This window comes from Siphateles boraxobius, unplaced genomic scaffold (assembly GCF_051911475.1).
Source record: "Siphateles boraxobius isolate OS27281-9 unplaced genomic scaffold, OSU_SipBor_1 74, whole genome shotgun sequence".
Taxonomy (NCBI): domain Eukaryota; kingdom Metazoa; phylum Chordata; class Actinopteri; order Cypriniformes; family Leuciscidae; genus Siphateles; species Siphateles boraxobius.
In genome coordinates this window covers 697501-715000 of record NW_027509202.1, presented here as the reverse complement: position 1 = coordinate 715000, position 17500 = coordinate 697501, and the positions used below count along the sequence as shown (strand labels likewise).

At 39.6% G+C, this 17500-nt stretch overlaps 2 protein-coding genes across 7 annotated transcripts in view; one reads left to right on the top strand and one right to left on the bottom strand.

Annotated features, from left to right (window-relative positions):
* Positions 1-77: 77 nt before the first annotated feature.
* On the bottom strand, positions 78-10693 carry spinb (spindlin b). The gene is made up of 6 exons (XM_077217540.1): positions 10550-10693; positions 3950-4036; positions 3820-3868; positions 3492-3618; positions 2595-2946; positions 78-619 (listed from the first exon to the last, which is right to left on the bottom strand). The coding sequence occupies exons 2-6, from the start codon at positions 3987-3989 to the stop codon at positions 426-428; spliced, it is 762 nt and encodes a 253-aa protein (XP_077073655.1). The 5' UTR covers positions 3990-4036; positions 10550-10693; the 3' UTR covers positions 78-425.
* Positions 10694-11111: 418 nt separating this feature from the next.
* Positions 11112-17500, top strand: part of slc71a2b (solute carrier family 71 member 2b) — a 22794-nt gene continuing 16405 nt past the window's right edge. For 3 of the 6 annotated variants that reach the window (XR_013197391.1, XR_013197390.1, XM_077217539.1), the window contains exons 1-3: positions 11112-11310; positions 12088-12180; positions 12313-12375. Coding sequence is in view for 2 of the 6 variants with exons in the window: in XM_077217539.1 (XP_077073654.1) it covers positions 11290-11310; positions 12088-12180; positions 12313-12375 (177 nt within the window). In the remaining 4 variants the exon portion in view is untranslated. Of the gene's footprint in view, positions 11311-12084; positions 12181-12312; positions 12376-17500 lie in introns of all 6 variants that reach the window. The other 3 variants (XR_013197388.1, XM_077217538.1, XR_013197389.1) reach the window with 2 other exon arrangements.

The following is a 17500-nucleotide window of genomic DNA, read 5'->3' as shown; positions in this document are numbered from 1 at the left end:
CTCTCTCACACACACACACACACACACACACACACACACACACACACACACACACACACACTAAATGGACACATTAGTTCAGTATAACGCTTGAGTATTTAATCGAACACTGACAGGAGGAACACAGTGATGTGAAGAGGGAATGTTAGCACTCCTTATGTTAATGCTACATGTTTAAGTTAATACACAGAACATAAAGACTTTTTATAATGCATGAAAACAGACGATAAGCAATCAAAACAAAGACTTGAACTGGCCATCCGTAACATTTCAAACACAACTTGCGGTATATAAAACAAATCTCCATGTGTGTAAAGAACACAAGCTAGTTTTATTCCCAAACATTGAGCTGGGAACAGACATCAGATGCTTGTGTATAATGTGCATGTAAATCCCAGACGGAGCGTGTGATGCTGATGCTGATCTCACGATCCGATCATGTCATAGACGTAGATGTGATAGTCATCGTCGAACTTGATGAAGTAAACGGAGGGTTTGGCCTGAACCTGCTGGATAATCGTTCCCATCCTCTGCGCTCCTTCTGTGTTCTGACACTCCACCTGCTTCCCGACCAGCGAGTCGCTGACCTCTCCCGGTTCCTGGATCTCAGCCGGATCCTCTGACGGAGGAACACACGGAGCATTTAATAACCAGACGGATTAATCAGAAACACACAGTTTCAGGACTTTAGCTTGTAAAAAAAAAAACATCAAATGTGTTACAATAACTGATACAGTGGTCGTCTTCATGGAATGTGATTCTGATATCATGTAAAAAACATTATTGAAATAAAAATAATTTGATTTAAATGAATAAAAAAATGAATTCTCCCGGTTCCCGGATCTCAGCCGGATCCTCTGACGGAGGAACACACAGAGTAAAGCTTTAATAACCGGACGAGTTATTCAGAAACACACAGTTTCATGACTTATATTTGATGTTTTTTACAAGCTAGTCACAATAACTGATACAGTGGTCTTCTTTATGGAATGTGATTCTGGATTATTGGAGAATATAATTTAAATGACTTTTGTTCTCATTGTGTTTGGGAAATATCATATGCACAAAGCAAAAGACTCTTTAATTGAGAAAAAAAGAATGATCGTATAAAGTTAAAGGTGCAGTGTGTAATTTAACCGGCGTCTAGTGGTGAGGTTGCGAATTGCACCCAATAGAAGTTACTGTGGCCGACAGGAAGTGATGTCATCAGAGAGTAGCCAGTTAAACAACGAGGTTTCTTTACAAAGATAAATTAAGAAATTAGGGTTACTTAATTATTCAGTAAAACGATATGTTATTGCGAATGTTATTGTTACTTGTTCATCATTGTGTCAGTGTTTTATTCGCTGACTTTAGCAGCTTCTTTACACAATGAACAACATAGTGACGAAACGCGTTTGTCCGTTCAGGGCCACCGTAGAAACATGTGGATGTAAGGAGACCCGCGGTGTGTGTAGAGAGAAACGGCTCATTCTAAAGTAATAAAAACTCATTATGTAAGGTCTTTATACACCACTGAAAACATAGTTATGATTATGATATTGCATTTCTGTCAACAGATCCTCCTAAATATTACACAATACACCTTTAAGTTGTTGAAAAAGAATTGATGAACTAGATATATGTTTATCTTTTGACTAATATATATATATATATATACACCATAAAAAAGTAGATATATGGCATAAAAACTAAATATATATTTACACGTATACAGTTATACATTTATATATATATTTTTTTTGCCATATATATACTTTTTTATGGTGTATATATATATATATATATATATATATATATATATATGTGTGTGTATATATCTATATATATATATACAATAAAAAAGTATATGGCATAAAAACTAAATATATATTTACACGTATACTTATATATATACCGTTTAAAAAATATATTACATAGTCATACTATTTCATTTAAATTTTATTTGTATAATAAAAATGTATATAACATTTTTTATGGCATATATATAAATATATATTGTTTTATGACACACACACACACACATATATATATATATTTTTTTATGGCATATATATATATTTTTTTTAATGGCGCACGTATATATATATATATTTTTTTCTTTGTGCCATATACTGTATATATTTTTTTAATGGCGCATATATATATAAAAAAAATTTATGCCATATATTTACTTTTTTATGGTGTATATATATATATATTTTTTTTTTTCATATATATACTTTTTTTATGGTGTATATATATATACCATAAAAAAGTATATATATGGCATAAAAACTAAATATATATACACGTATACTTATATATATACCGTTTAAAAAATATATTACATAGTCATACTATTTCATTTAAATTTTATTTGTATAATAAAAATGTATATAACATTTTTTATGGCATATATATAAATATATATATTGTTTTATGACACACACACACACATATATATATATATATATTTTTTATGGCATATATATATATATTTTTTATGGCGCATATATATATATATATATATATATATATAATGCACAAGTAGATTTATAGGAGTTTGTAAGTCACGAATGGACTTTTTCCTAGTTGTCCCAGCCTCTCCTCACCTGACTCTGGAAGAATCCGAAGGTCTCCGTCTTTATAATCCTGCATCAGCTGGTACATGTAAAGCATGGGGTCTTTCTCGTAGGTGATGAAGAACCACGCAGGCATGCTGGGAGCTCTGGCCAGAACCAAACCCCTCCACTCGTCCTTGGACCCCGCGTCGGTCTCGAACAGGTGACCCACGGGCCGGCCCAGAAGCCTGTCCGCCAGACGAGTGTCACTGACCCGGAACGAGGCGATCTCCCCGGGCAGAACCTCCAGATCCTGGACCCGCGGGTCTCGGAAGATCTCCAGGCCGTACACACAGTCCACATCGTCGTACTTGATGAGGTAGAGAGAGGAGTTGACCGGCACCTGGACCAGAACCGCCCCAGGAGATGAAAGTGAGAAATGCATTTGTTATTGTATTTATTCATCCGTTTAAAAAATTAAAAAAACTGCTCATTGTTAGTTCATGTCAGATCAGATTAAATTATGGATTTTTAAACTGGAGTTTACAGGGAACTATAGGGATAAAAAAAAGTAAAATAAATTTGTTTAAAAATAAAAAAAATGTGATTGAAATAAAATGATTATAAATTTGATTTTAATAAATAAATATTTATAAAAAATAATAATAATTAATGCATCTCACCGTACGATACTATAGTGAGTAGGGAAAAAAGTGATAATGTAACATTATAACACGCACACTAAATATTTTCAGCTTTGTTTTACACATATTTATGTTTTTTCCCCAAAGTATAAATTGGGTCTTTATAAATTTCATGTCAGCTTAGATCAATTAAATCAGGGGTTTTCAAACAAGGGAAGTTTTGAGAAAAACATGTAAAAAAAAAATCATACTTATAATAATAAATAAATAAATTAGATATAAATAATAATAAATATCTCAGCACCTGAACCAGAACCGTCCCGGTCCAGCGAGACTCCGGGCCGGACTCGTCCTCCCTCCAGCGGTGCCGGATCCGGCAGCCCACCACACTCCCAGCGGGACACACGGGGGGGGGGTGTGTGTGTCTGTGCCTGTTAGTGCACACGTGTGACGCAACATATGACAGGAGCGAGTTCTCACACACACACACACACTCACAGTGACTCTCTCTTTCTCTCTCTCTCTCTCTCTGTCACACACACACACACACTGACAATCTCTCTCTCATACACACACACACACACACACACACTTACTCACACACACACACACTTCTTGATTACTACACTCACTTGTGTGAGCTCCTCCTCTTCATCACGGACCGGCTGCTCGACTCTCCAACTGAACAGAACAAAACAATCTGCAGATCTGGTCACTTGTTAGTGCAGGTTTATTGTGCACACTATTGAGGCGACGTCTGACCTGCAGTGCGTTTAGAACGACTCCTGTACGAACACTCCATCTGACCCAATCAAACCTCTGACCCAATCAAACCAGTCGCTGATGATCCTGTCCGGAGAGCGCAGAGACACCATCAGATCATCAGGTGATGATAGTTCAAGCTTTAAAGGGATCGTTCACGCAAAGATGAAGACTAGCCCATGATTTACTCGCCCACAAGTCATCCTAAGTGTGTATGACACTCTTCTTTCAGACAAATACAATCAGAGTTATATTAATAAACACCATGATGCACTTTTATGATGAATAGATGCACTTTTATGATGAATAGATGCACTTTTATGAAGGATAGATGCACTTTTATGATGGATAGATGCACTTTTATGATGAACAGATGCACTTTTATGATGGATAGATGCACTTTTATGATGGATAGATGCACTTTTATCATGAATAGATGCACTTTTATGATGGATAGATGCACTTTTATGATGGATAGATGCACTTTTATGATGGATAATGCACTTTTATGATGAATAGATGCACTTTTATGATGAATAGATGCACTTTTATGATGGATAGATGCACTTTTATTATGAATAGATGCACTTTTATGATGGATAGATGCACTTTTATGATGAATAGATGCACTTTTATGATGGACAGATGCACTTTTATGATGAATAGATGCACTTTTATGATGGACAGATGCACTTTTATGATGGATAGATGCACTTTTATGATGGATAGATGCACTTTTATCATGAATAGATGCACTTTTATGATGGATAGATGCACTTTTATGATGAATAGATGCACTTTTATGATGAATAGATGCACTTTTATGATGGATAGATGCACTTTTATTATGAATAGATGCACTTTTATGATGGATAGATGCACTTTTATGATGAATAGATGCACTTTTATGATGGACAGATGCACTTTTATGATGAATAGATGCACTTTTATGATGGACAGATGCACTTTTATGATGGATAGATGCACTTTTATGATGGATAGATGCACTTTTATCATGAATAGATGCACTTTTATGATGGATAGATGCACTTTTATGATGGATGTATGCACTTTTATCATGAATAGATGCACTTTTATGATGGATAGATGCACTTTTATGATGGATAGATGCACTTTTATGATGGATAGATGCATTTTTATGATGGATAGATGCACTTTTATGACGGATAGATGCACTTTTATCATGAATAGATGCACTTTTATGATGGATAGATGCACTTTTATGATGGATGTATGCACTTTTATCATGAATAGATGCACTTTTATGATGGATAGATGCACTTTTATGATGGATAGATGCACTTTTATGATGGATAGATGCACTTTTATGATGGACAGATGCACTTTTATGACGGATAGATGCACTTTTATGACGGATAGATGCACTTTTATCATGAATAGATGCACTTTTATGATGGATGTATGCACTTTTATCATGAATAGATGCACTTTTATGATGGATAGATGCACTTTTATGATGGATAGATGCACTTTTATGATGAATAGATGCACTTTTATGATGGATAGATGCACTTTTATGATGGACAGATGCACTTTTATGACGGATAGATGCACTTTTATGACGGATAGATGCACTTTTATGATGGATAGATGCACTTTTATGACGGATAGATGCACTTTTATGACGGATAGATGCACTTTTATGATGGACAGATGCACTTTTATGATGGATAGATGCACTTTTATGACGGATAGATGCACTTTTATGACGGACAGATGCACTTTTATGATGGACAGATGCACTTTTATGACGGATAGATGCACTTTTATGACGGATAGATGCACTTTTATCATGAATAGATGCACTTTTATGATGGATAGATGCACTTTTATGATGGATAGATGCATTTTTATGATGGATAGATGCACTTTTATGACGGATAGATGCACTTTTATGACGGATAGATGCACTTTTATGATGGATAGATGCACTTTTATGACGGATAGATGCACTTTTATGACGGATAGATGCACTTTTATGATGGATAGATGCACTTTTATCATGAATAGATGCACTTTTATGATGGATAGATGCACTTTTATGATGGATGTATGCACTTTTATCATGAATAGATGCACTTTTATGACGGATAGATGCACTTTTATGATGGACAGATGCACTTTTATGATGGATAGATGCACTTTTATGACGGATAGATGCACTTTTATGATGGACAGATGCACTTTTATGATGGATAGATGCACTTTTATGATGGACAGATGCACTTTTATGATGGATAGATGCACTTTTATGATGGACAGATGCACTTTTATGATGGACAGATGCACTTTTATGATGGATAGATGCACTTTTATGATGGACAGATGCACTTTTATGATGGATAGATGCACTTTTATGACGGATAGATGCACTTTTATGACGGATAGATGCACTTTTATGATGGATAGATGCACTTTTATGACGGATAGATGCACTTTTATGACGGATAGATGCACTTTTATGATGGACAGATGCACTTTTATGATGGATAGATGCACTTTTATGACGGATAGATGCACTTTTATGACGGACAGATGCACTTTTATGATGGACAGATGCACTTTTATGACGGATAAATGCACTTTTATGACGGATAGATGCACTTTTATCATGAATAGATGCACTTTTATGATGGATAGATGCACTTTTATGATGGATAGATGCATTTTTATGATGGATAGATGCACTTTTATGACGGATAGATGCACTTTTATGACGGATAGATGCACTTTTATGATGGATAGATGCACTTTTATGACGGATAGATGCACTTTTATGACGGATAGATGCACTTTTATGATGGATAGATGCACTTTTATGACGGATAGATGCACTTTTATGATGGATAGATGCACTTTTATGACGGATAGATGCACTTTTATGACGGATAGATGCACTTTTATGACGGATAGATGCACTTTTATGATGGATAGATGCACTTTTATGATGTATAGATGCACTTTTATGACGGATAGATGCACTTTTATGACGGACAGATGCACTTTTATGATGGACAGATGCACTTTTATGACGGATAGATGCACTTTTATGATGGATAGATGCACTTTTATGATGGATAGATGCACTTTTATGACGGATAGATGCACTTTTATGACGGATAGATGCACTTTTATGATGGATAGATGCACTTTTATGATGGATAGATGCACTTTTATGATGGACAGATGCACTTTTATGATGGATAGATGCACTTTTATGACGGATAGATGCACTTTTATGACGGATAGATGCACTTTTATGATGGATAGATGCACTTTTATGACGGATAGATGCACTTTTATGATGGATAGATGCACTTTTATGATGGATAGATGCACCTTTATGGACTTCAAAACAGAAACAGACATTTTTCAATATAACTCTGATTGTATTTGTCTGATAGAAGAATGTCATATACACCTAGGATGACTTCAAGGTGAGTAAATCATGGGCTAATTTTAATTTTCAGGTGAACTATCCCTTTAACTAATAACTTTGTTAAAGTTAGTTAAAAAAAAATACAGCTGTTCCTTGTTACTTCATGTTGGTTAGTATTAAATTAGGGATTTTCAAACCAGAGTCCAGGGAAGTTTAGAGGAAAAACATGCCACAAAAAAAAGTAAAATAAATGAATACATTTGGTTAAAATAATTAAAAAAACTATTGAGATAAAAATAATTATTTTGATTTAAAATATTTATAAAAATAATGCTATACACAGTGCTTATCATAAATGAACTATTTATATATAAATAACTATATATAAGTGAATTATTTCATGGATCCAGGATAATATGCATCCTGATAAAGTTCCCTTGGCCTTTGGAATTAAAATATCCCACATCATCACACACACTTCACCATACCTAGAGATCGGCCTGGTGTTATTTCAGTTAGGCTAATAGCTGGTATGATTTGCATTGAGAGATGATCTTATGGAAAGTTCCCCATGACAATCTCTCCTTGTCTGGATTATGCTACTCTGAGCAATGCCTGAACTTTTTCGCCCTTTGAAAAAGTTGAAAAAGGTTTTCGTGGAAAACCTCTTTTCCACGAGATATTGAAGCCAAAAATTATCCTTAATTTCGAATTAATGTAAAACGCTGTGCAGCAGCATGCAGACATAGGCAAGACGGCTCGCGCGCCTATTGCGGCAACAGCAGCAGCCTATCGAGAGAGGCCCTGCGTGACACATATCCAATGGGGCATTTCGTGCCCGCTTCGTCACGTCCCGCCAGAAAGGGCATGGTCTCGCCCTATAAATATAGCTCGATAAGGCTGGTACACTGGTTTAAGCGAACCAGAGCTGTGTATGCACGGCAAGATACGCAGTACTCGTTCCCTCTCTAGAGAGAACCGAGGTTACGTTAGTAACCGAGTACGTTCTCTTACGAGAGTATCTCTCGTACTGCGTAATATCTTACGCTATGGGGAACACAATGCAAAACGCCGTGCGTACTGGGATCCGACACCAAAGTCCCAAGGGCAGTAGCCCGGGGCTCATGTAGTGCATAATCACCATAGACTCACAGAGAGTCGGAGAAGAGAGGCTGCAAGCATCATTCCCCATGAAATAACATCCTACAGGAGCTAGTTATGTTAACAGTGTTTCACACAGACAGGGCGAACGTGTTCAGCCTGAACTGGGTAATAGTACGGGTTATTCAACACCCATGGAGCTGTTCTATCGATCAGTGAGCGATGCACAAGCAAAACTCAGCATCTGGCGGCGCACAGGGATATAACCTCTCGTGGAGTGCGCTCTGACACCCAAAGGACACTGCAGGCCCTTAGAAGTGTAAGCCAGCACTATGGCATCAACTATCCATCTGGATAGGCTCTGTTTTGATGCGGCCAGTCCCTTGGAGCGTCCGCCAAACAAAACGAAGAGCTGCTCAGTCTGTCTGAAGGCAGACGAGCGGGACACATAAGCTCTCAGTGCCCTGACAGGGCAGAGGAGACTCGCATCCTCCTCCTCATCACGAGCCGGGAGAGCGCACAGGGATATAACCTGGGCCCTGAACGGTGTGTTGAGGGATGTGGGTACGTACCCGTGCCTTGGTTTGAGTATGACTTTTGAGTCATTAGGCCCAAACTCCATGCATGAAAGCGCTTGCAAGTCCCCTACACGCTTCACTGAAGCAAGAGCCATAAGGAATACCGTTTTGAGAGACAGATGTTTCATGTCTGACAAATGGATTGGCTCGAATGGGGCACCTTTCATGGCTTCCAAAACCGTAGAAATTACACCAGGCCGATCTCTAGGTATGATGAAGGGAATGTGATGATGTGGGATATTTTAATTCCAAAGGCCAAGGGAACTTCATCAGGATGTTGAAGATATTATCCCGGATCCATGAAATAACTGGCCTTTAAAAATAAAAATCTGCTGTCTCTATGGGGATTTAACATAGGGGTGTCCTGACTTACGCACCCTGTATTTTAAGGAAGAAAATATTTATTCACGACACATTATTCATGCACAAAGAAAATTGGTGTCCTTAAAGGTTGTATTTTTCCTCATTTTTTTAAATTAAAGCATTAAGATCAATTTCCAAAAGATGATTTTTTATTCCTCTTTTTAGTCAACTTTAGCATGAGTGTGTTCACTTATACTATCCACTGTATATTTTAAATTATTAAAATAATTAATCTAACGGTACAATACTATAGTGAGTAGGAAAAAAATGAATAATGTAACATAATAGAAACTAAATATTTTCAGCTTTGTTTTACACATATTTATGTTTTTTCCCCCCCAAAGTATAAATTGGGTCTTTATAAATTTCATGTCAGCTTAGATCAATTAAATCAGAGATTTTCAAACAAGGGAAGTTTAGAGAAAAAACATGTATAATATATATATATATATAAATTAGATTAAAATAAAAAATAAATTGTGTTTAAATAAAAAAAAAGTATTAAATAAATCTTAAAATTAATAATTTTATTTTTATTCAGAAAAAAATATGTAATACAAAAATAATTTTACATTAATTTTACACATTTATGTTATTTTTTCACAGTACAAATAGGCTCTTTACATATTTTAAATTTACTTTTTCATTTTAGAATGATTCTCTGTCGCATGAGACATCATATTCTTCTCTATAGAAAAGCCTAGCATCAAATAACATTTAACAGAATTATTTTTCATTGTTAGTTCATCATGTTAACTAAAGAAGTCAACTAATGTTAACAAATGCAACCCTATTGTGTAACCCTTGTCAAGAAATCTGGTGAGCTCCCTATCAAGACAGCACTTTTGAGCATGCACTAACAAAACAGCACTACAAATGTACCATGTTAAAACCGGGATTTTGGAAATGTACCATGGTATTTTTTATTTTAAAGGTACTTTTATAAAGTACAAATGTTTTTTTAAGTACGTGCTGATGTCAGGAAATTAATTAATGAGGCATTATATTAACTTAAGAAGAGTGTGAATGAAATGGTAAAAGCTGCTTCTGCTGCAACACAATGTAAACACGCACACGCGCACGCGCACACACACACACACACACACACACACACACACACTTCTCAAACATACACACCTCACTGTCCGGTTTTCATTGCAAACTTATGCCACTGTCGCACTTCTTCACACTGTTTCACACAGTGCACGAACCTAACAAACTAATTCGACAAAAGCCCGTTTCCCTCGTGATTCGCGCGTGTCCACTGCACAGCGCGGGAACGAGCAGGCTGACGTGAGCGCGCCTCAATACAATCAAACGCACCCAAGCAAAATACAAGTTTGAAAGGGGCATTGTTTTCCCAATAAATACAGAAAGGTGTTTTTTTCTATCTGTTGTATTTTACTCATACAATCGTCGAATAAAATTAAAATAAATAAAAAAGTTTCAACTTTATCAGTTGGCTTGTAACAAAATAAGAAAGTTAATTCAAAACGTAGCGAACAAATTCAGATTGAATAGCTGTCTTGTCTCATCATAAATATGATATAAAAAGTCGCATTTATAACTATAAAAGTCGAAATGTTGACTTTTTAAATTTACGTTTATATTTTACATTTATATTCTTATGACATATAAAGTTTACGTCCAAACATTATTGATACGGTGAACTAGATTCCTCGGTAACAAAAAAACTTTTATTTTGAAATTGACTCAGAAGTACTCAGACCCGGAAAGCGGAAGTTGATGCTCAGGAATGTTGATGTTAGAAAGTGGAAGAGAAGAGCGTTAACGAGAGTTAATTTATTATTATGAATTAAATCCGATCAGGATGATTGAGGTCTCGAGCAGAATGTGAGAGTCGGACGGAAAACATCATGCTGTTCAAACACATCAGAGTGAGTGACGTCATCGCACCTCAACATTCTCATTAAACACGGTGTTTTTATGAACGAGAAGAATGGAAAACTTTTGTGTAAATATTATGACCTATTTCCCAATTCCTCTTAATTTTCTTATTTTTCCTCTTTTATTTAGTATGTATGTTTTGTTTTTGTTTTGTTTGTCTCTGGTTTGGTATGTCTGTATAAATGTTTCTTTGTATATTGATGGTTTAACACGTTTGTACCCAATGTTACCTTCAATAAAAAAAAATAAAAAATAAAAAAAACACGGTGTTTTTATAGTAAATAAAGGAAATGATGATGATCGAGGCTGTTATATTTGCTGAATGATGTTTATTTCTGTCACATGTTCAGATGGATCTATAATGACAGATTAATGTTCATGGTTTTTCTCACTCTCTCTCACACACTCACACTCACACGCATATACACTAACACAGACACACACCCTCACTCATACACATACTCAAACACACACACACGCACACACACACACACACACACACACACACACTATCTCACTCACACTTACACACACACTGACACTCTTACACTCTCACACACACACTCATACAGTACACACACTCTGACACAGACACACTTACACACACATTCTCTCTCACACACAATGACTTACACACACACACTCACTCACACAGACACACTTACACTCACAAACTCTCCCTCGCACACACACTGACACTCTCTCTTACACATGAGACTGTCATGTTTCACAGCTGTGTGTGCGTGTGTGTGTGTGTTTTACAGCAGCGCAGTGTGGGCCGGGCGAGGGTGTTTCATGCGGTGGCTGTGATCTTCCTGGAGTTCTTCTCCTGGGGTCTCCTGACCACGCCGATGCTGACGGTGCGTCACACACACACACACACACACACACACACACACACACACACACACACACACACACACACACACACACACACACACACACACACACACACACACACGCACTGTTCTCTGACCTGTTCTTCATTACAGGTGCTGCATGAAACCTTCCCACAGCACACGTTCCTCAAGAACGGCCTCATCCAGGGCGTCAAGGTCAGCGGCTCACATTTGCATGTCATTTGTGTTCACTGTAGTTATAATGTGTGACAGTCCTCGATCATCATGGGCTAGATATTAACTGTCCTGTTTTTCTTACTGCGTAAAAGGCAGTTTTGCATTGAGTGTGTTTATAGTCATAATAACTGGAGTGTGTGTAGTCATAACTGGAGTATGTGTGGTCGTAACTGGAGTGTGTTCAGTCGGAGTGTGTGTAGTCGAAACTGGAGTGTGTGTAGTCGTAACTGGAGTGTGTGTGGTCGTAACTGGAGTGTGTAGTCATAACTGGAGTGTGTGTAGTCGTTACTGGAGTGTGTGTGGTCGTAACTGGAGTGTGTTCAGTCGGAGTGTGTGTAGTCGTAACTGGAGTGTGTGTGGTCGTAACTGGAGTGTGTGTGGTCGTAACTGGAGTGTGTAGTCGTAACTGGAGTCAGTGTGTGCTCGTAACTGGAGTGTGTAGTCGTAACTGGAGTCAGTGTGTGGTTGTAACTGGAGTGTGTGTGGTCGTAACTGGAGTGTGTGTGGTCGTAACTGGAGTGTGTAGTCTTAACTGGAGTGTGTGTGGTCGTAACTGGAGTGTTTATAGTTATAACTGGAGTGTGTAGTCGTAACTGGAGTGTGTTCAGTCGGAGTGTGTGTAGTCGTAACTGGAGTGTGTATAGTCATAACTGGAGTGTGTGTGGTCGTAACTGGAGTGTGTGTGGTCGTAACTGGAGTGTTTATAGTTATAACTGGAGTGTGTGTAGTCGTAACTGGAGTGTGTAGTCGTAACTGGAGTGTGTTCAGTCGGAGTGTGTGTAGTCGTAACTGGAGTGTGTGTAGTCATAACTGGAGTGTGTGTAGTCGTAACTGGAGTGTGTGTAATCGTAACTGGAGTGTGTAGTCGTAACTGGAGTGTGTAGTCGTAACTGGAGTGTGTGTGGTCGTAACTGGAGTGTGTGTGGTGGAGTGTGTGTGGTCGTAACTCGAGTGTGTGTAGTCGTAACTGGCGTGTGTGTGGTCGTAACTGGAGTGTGTAGTCGTAACTGGAGTGTTTATAGTCATAACTGAAGTGTGTAGTCGTAACTGGAGTGTGTGTAGTCGTAACTGGAGTGTTTATAGTCATAACTGGAGTGTGTAGTCGTAACTGGAGTGTGTGTGGTCTTAAATGGAGTGTGTTCAGTCGGAGTGTGTGTAGTCGTAACTGGAGTGTGTGTAGTCGTAACTGGAGTGTTTATAGTCATAACTGGAGTGTGTAGTCGTAACTGGAGTGTGTGTGGTCTTAAATGGAGTGTGTTCAGTCGGAGTGTGTGTAGTCGTAACTGGTGTGTGTGTGTGGTCGTAACTGGAGTGTGTAGTCGTAACTGGAGTGTGTGTGGTCGTAACTGGAGTGTGTGTGGTCGTAACTGGAGTGTGTAGTCGTAACTGGAGTGTGTAGTCGTAACTGGAGTCAGTGTGTGGTTGTAACTGGAGTGTGTATTCGTTACTGGAGTGTGTGTAGTCGTAACTGGAGTCAGTGTGTGGTTGTAACTGGAGTGTGTATTCGTTACTGGAGTGTGTGTGGTCGTAACTGGAGTGTGTGTAGTCGTAACTGGAGTGTCTAGTCGTAATTGGAGTGTTTATAGTCATAACTGGAGTGTGTAGTCGTAACTGGAGTGTGTTCAGTCGGAGTGTGTGTAGTCGTAACTGGAGTGTTTATAGTCATAACTGGAGTGTGTGTAGTCGTAACTGGAGTGTGTGTGGTCGTAACCGGAGTGTGTGTGGTCGTAACTGGAGTGTGTGTGGTCGTAACTGGAGTGTGTTCAGTCGGAGTGTGTGTAGTCGTAACTAAAGTGTGTGTGGTCGTAACTGGAGTGTGTAGTCGTAACTGGAGTGTGTGTGGTCGTAACTGGAGTGTGTGTGGTCGTAACTGGAGTGTGTAGTCGTAACTGGAGTGTGTAGTCGTAACTGGAGTCAGTGTGTGGTTGTAACTGGAGTGTGTATTCGTTACTGGAGTGTGTGTAGTCGTAACTGGAGTCAGTGTGTGGTTGTAACTGGAGTGTGTATTCGTTACTGGAGTGTGTGTGGTCGTAACTGGAGTGTGTGTAGTCGTAACTGGAGTGTGTTCAGTCGGAGTGTGTGTAGTCGTAACTGGAGTGTGTGTGGTCGTAACTGGAGTGTGTAGTCGTAACTGGAGTGTGTGTGGTCGTAACTGGAGTGTGTGTGGTCGTAACTGGAGTGTGTAGTCGTAACTGGAGTGTGTAGTCGTAACTGGAGTCAGTGTGTGGTTGTAACTGGAGTGTGTATTCGTTACTGGAGTGTGTGTAGTCGTAACTGGAGTCAGTGTGTGGTTGTAACTGGAGTGTGTATTCGTTACTGGAGTGTGTGTGGTCGTAACTGGAGTGTGTGTAGTTGTAACTGGAGTGTCTAGTCGTAATTGGAGTGTTTATAGTCATAACTGGAGTGTGTAGTCGTAACTGGAGTGTGTTCAGTCGGAGTGTGTGTAGTCGTAACTGGAGTGTTTATAGTCATAACTGGAGTGTGTGTAGTCGTAACTGGAGTGTGTGTGGTCGTAACCGGAGTGTGTGTGGTCGTAACCGGAGTGTGTGTGGTCGTAACTGGAGTGTGTGTAGTCGTAACTGGAGTGTTTATAGTCATAACTGGAGTGTGTAGTCGTAACTGGAGTGTGTTCAGTCGGAGTGTGTGTAGTCGTAACTGGAGTGTGTGTAGTCGTAACTGGAGTGTGTGTAGTCGTAACTGGAGTGTGTGTAGTCGTAACTGGAGTGTGTGTGGTCGTAACTGGAGTGTGTGTGGTCGTAAATGGAGTGTGTGTAGTCGTAACTGGTGTGTGTGTGGTCGTAACTGGAGTGTGTTCAGTCGGAGTGTGTGTAGTCGTAACTGGAGTGTGTAGTCGTAACTGGAGTGTGTGTAGTCGTAACTGGAGTGTGTAGTCGTAACTGGAGTGTGTGTGGTCGTAACTGGAGTGTCTAGTCGTAATTGGAGTGTTCATAGTCATAACTGGAGTGTGTAGCCGTAACTGGAGTGTGTTCAGTCGGAGTGTGTGTAGTCGTAACTGGAGTGTTTATAATCATAACTGGAGTGTGTGTAGTCATAACTGGAGTGTGTGTGGTCGTAACCGGAGTGTGTGTGGTCGTAACTGGAATGTGTGTAGTCGTAACTGGAGTGTTTATGGTCATAACTGGAGTGTGTAGTCGTAACTGGAGTGTGTTCAGTCGGAGTGTGTGTAGTCGTAACTGGAGTGTTTATAGTCATAACTGGAGTGTGTGTAGTCGTAACTGGAGTGTGTGTAGTCGTAACTGGAGTGTGTAGTCGTAACTGGAGTGTGTGTGGTCGTAACTGGAGTGTGTGTGGTCGTAACTGGAGTGTGTGTAGTCGTAACTGGAGTGTGTGTAGTCGTAACTGGAGTGTCTAGTCGTAATTGGAGTGTTTATAGTCATAACTGGAGTGTGTAGTCGTAACTGGAGTGTGTTCAGTCGGAGTGTGTGTAGTCGTAACTGGAGTGTTTATAGTCATAACTGGAGTGTGTGTAGTCGTAACTGGAGTGTGTGTGGTCGTAACTGGAGTGTGTGTAGTCGTAACTGGAGTGTCTAGTCGTAATTGGAGTGTTTATAGTCATAACTTGAGTGTGTAGTCGTAACTGGAGTGTGTTCAGTCGGAGTGTGTGTAGTCGTAACTGGAGTGTGTGTAGTCGTAACTGGAGTGTGTGTGGTCTTAACCGGAGTGTGTGTGGTCGTAACTGGAGTGTGTGTAGTCGTAACTGGAGTGTTTATAGTCATAACTGGAGTGTGTAGTCCTAACTGGAGTGTGTGTGGTCTTAACCGGAGTGTGTGTGGTCGTAACTGGAGTGTGTGTAGTCGTAACTGGAGTGTGTGTAGTCGTAACTGGAGTGTGTGTAGTCGTAACTGGAGTGTGTGTAGTCGTAACTGGAGTGTGTGTAGTCGTAACTGGAGTGTGTGTAGTCGTAACTGGAGTGTGTGTGGTCGTAACTGGAGTGTGTGTGGTCGTAACTGGAGTGTGTGTAGTCGTAACTGGTGTGTGTGTGGTCGTAACTGGAGTGTGTTCAGTCGGAGTGTGTGTAGTCGTAAGTGGAGTATCTAGTCGTAACTGGAGTGTGTGTAGTCGTAACTGGAGTGTGTAGTCGTAACTGGAGTGTGTGTGGTCGTAACTGGAGTGTCTAGTCGTAATTGGAGTGTTTATAGTCATAACTGGAGTGTGTTCAGTCGGAGTGTGTGTAGTCGTAACTGGAGTGTTTATAGTCATAACTGGAGTGCGTGTAGTCGTAACTGGAGTGTGTGTGGTCGTAACCGGAGTGTGTGTGGTCGTAACTGGAGTGTGTGTGGTCGTAACTGGAGTGTGTGTGTTTGTAACTGGAGTGTGTGTGGTCGTAACTGGAGTGTGTGTAGTCGTAACTGGAGTGTGTGTGGTCGTAACTGGAGTGTGTGTAGTCGTAACTGGAGTGTTTATAGTCATAACTTGAGTGTGTAGTCGTAACTGGAGTGTGTTCAGTCGGAGTGTGTGTAGTCGTAACTGGAGTGTGTGTAGTCGTAACTGGAGTGTGTGTGGTCTTAACCGGAGTGTGTGTGGTCTTAACCGGAGTGTGTGTGGTCGTAACTGGAGTGTGTGTAGTCGTAACTGGAGTGTTTATAGTCATAACTGGAGTGTGTAGTCCTAACTGGAGTGTGTTCAGTCGGAGTGTGTGTAGTCGTAACTGGAGTGTGTGTAGTCGTAACTGGAGTGTGTGTAGTCGTAACTGGAGTGTGTGTGGTCGTAACTGGAGTGTGTGTGGTCGTAACTGGAGTGTGTGTGGTCGTAACTGGAGTGTGTGTAGTCGTAACTGGTGTGTGTGTGGTCGTAACTGGAGTGTGTTCAGTCGGAGTGTGTGTAGTCGTAAGTGGAGTATCTAGTCGTAACTGGAGTGTGTGTAGTCGTAACTGGAGTGTGTAGTCGTAACTGGAGTGTGTGTGGTCGTAACTGGAGTGTCTAGTCGTAATTGGAGTGTTTATAGTCATAACTGGAGTGTGTAGTCGTAACTGGAGTGTGTTCAGTCGGAGTGTGTGTAGTCGTAACTGGAGTGTTTATAGTCATAACTGGAGTGCGTGTAGTCGTAACTGGAGTGTGTGTGGTCGTAACCGGAGTGTGTGTG

Excerpts from the sequence above, each read along its gene's own strand:
- spinb (XM_077217540.1), bottom strand. The coding sequence starts at position 3,989 with ATGGAGTGTTCGTACAGGAGTCGTTCTAAACGCACTGCAG. Across the intron at positions 3,619-3,819 it reads AAGAGGAGGAGCTCACACAA|GCACAGACACACACACCCCC; the intron begins GTGAGTGTAGTA and ends GTGCACTAACAG. Across the intron at positions 2,947-3,491 it reads CCGGGACGGTTCTGGTTCAG|GTGCCGGTCAACTCCTCTCT; the intron begins GTGCTGAGATAT and ends GTTCTGGTCCAG.